Source organism: Morone saxatilis, unplaced genomic scaffold (assembly GCF_004916995.1).
Source record: "Morone saxatilis isolate NCDOM2014 unplaced genomic scaffold, NCSU_SB_2.0 Contig15, whole genome shotgun sequence".
NCBI lineage: Eukaryota > Metazoa > Chordata > Actinopteri > Moronidae > Morone > Morone saxatilis.
This window is the reverse complement of record NW_023339707.1, coordinates 18793965-18794223: the sequence shown is the minus strand read 5'-3', so window position 1 is coordinate 18794223 and position 259 is coordinate 18793965. Positions and strand designations below refer to the sequence as shown.

The window sequence follows — 259 nt, the reverse complement described above, 5'->3', positions numbered from 1 at the left end:
GGCCAAACTTGACCAGCATCCGGCAAGTGAAGGTGTGACTCTTCTGTCGGGCCGCCTCGCTTCCCCACGACACTCCATTTACTAAAAATACAACACAAATAAACATAAATTCACACTTTACACTACACCAATTTAAAATGGTATGAGTATGTAGCTCATGGGACAGAAACCCAAATGCAGCTATGAATGGATTTCCTGTAATCAAATATCACAATAGCCTACACCCTTTCCTGCCGCAGATTCACACACACACACACAC

The 259-nt window shown here is 43.6% G+C and overlaps 1 protein-coding gene across 1 annotated transcript in view; it reads right to left on the bottom strand.

Annotated features, from left to right (window-relative positions):
- LOC118324883 (nuclear receptor coactivator 3-like) overlaps nt 1-259 on the bottom strand; it is a 14119-nt gene that overhangs the window by 10214 nt on the left and 3646 nt on the right. The window contains 1 exon segment of the mRNA XM_035657380.1: nt 1-81. This exon segment is cut by the window's left edge and continues 5 nt beyond it. Coding sequence (XP_035513273.1) covers nt 1-81 — 81 coding nt within the window.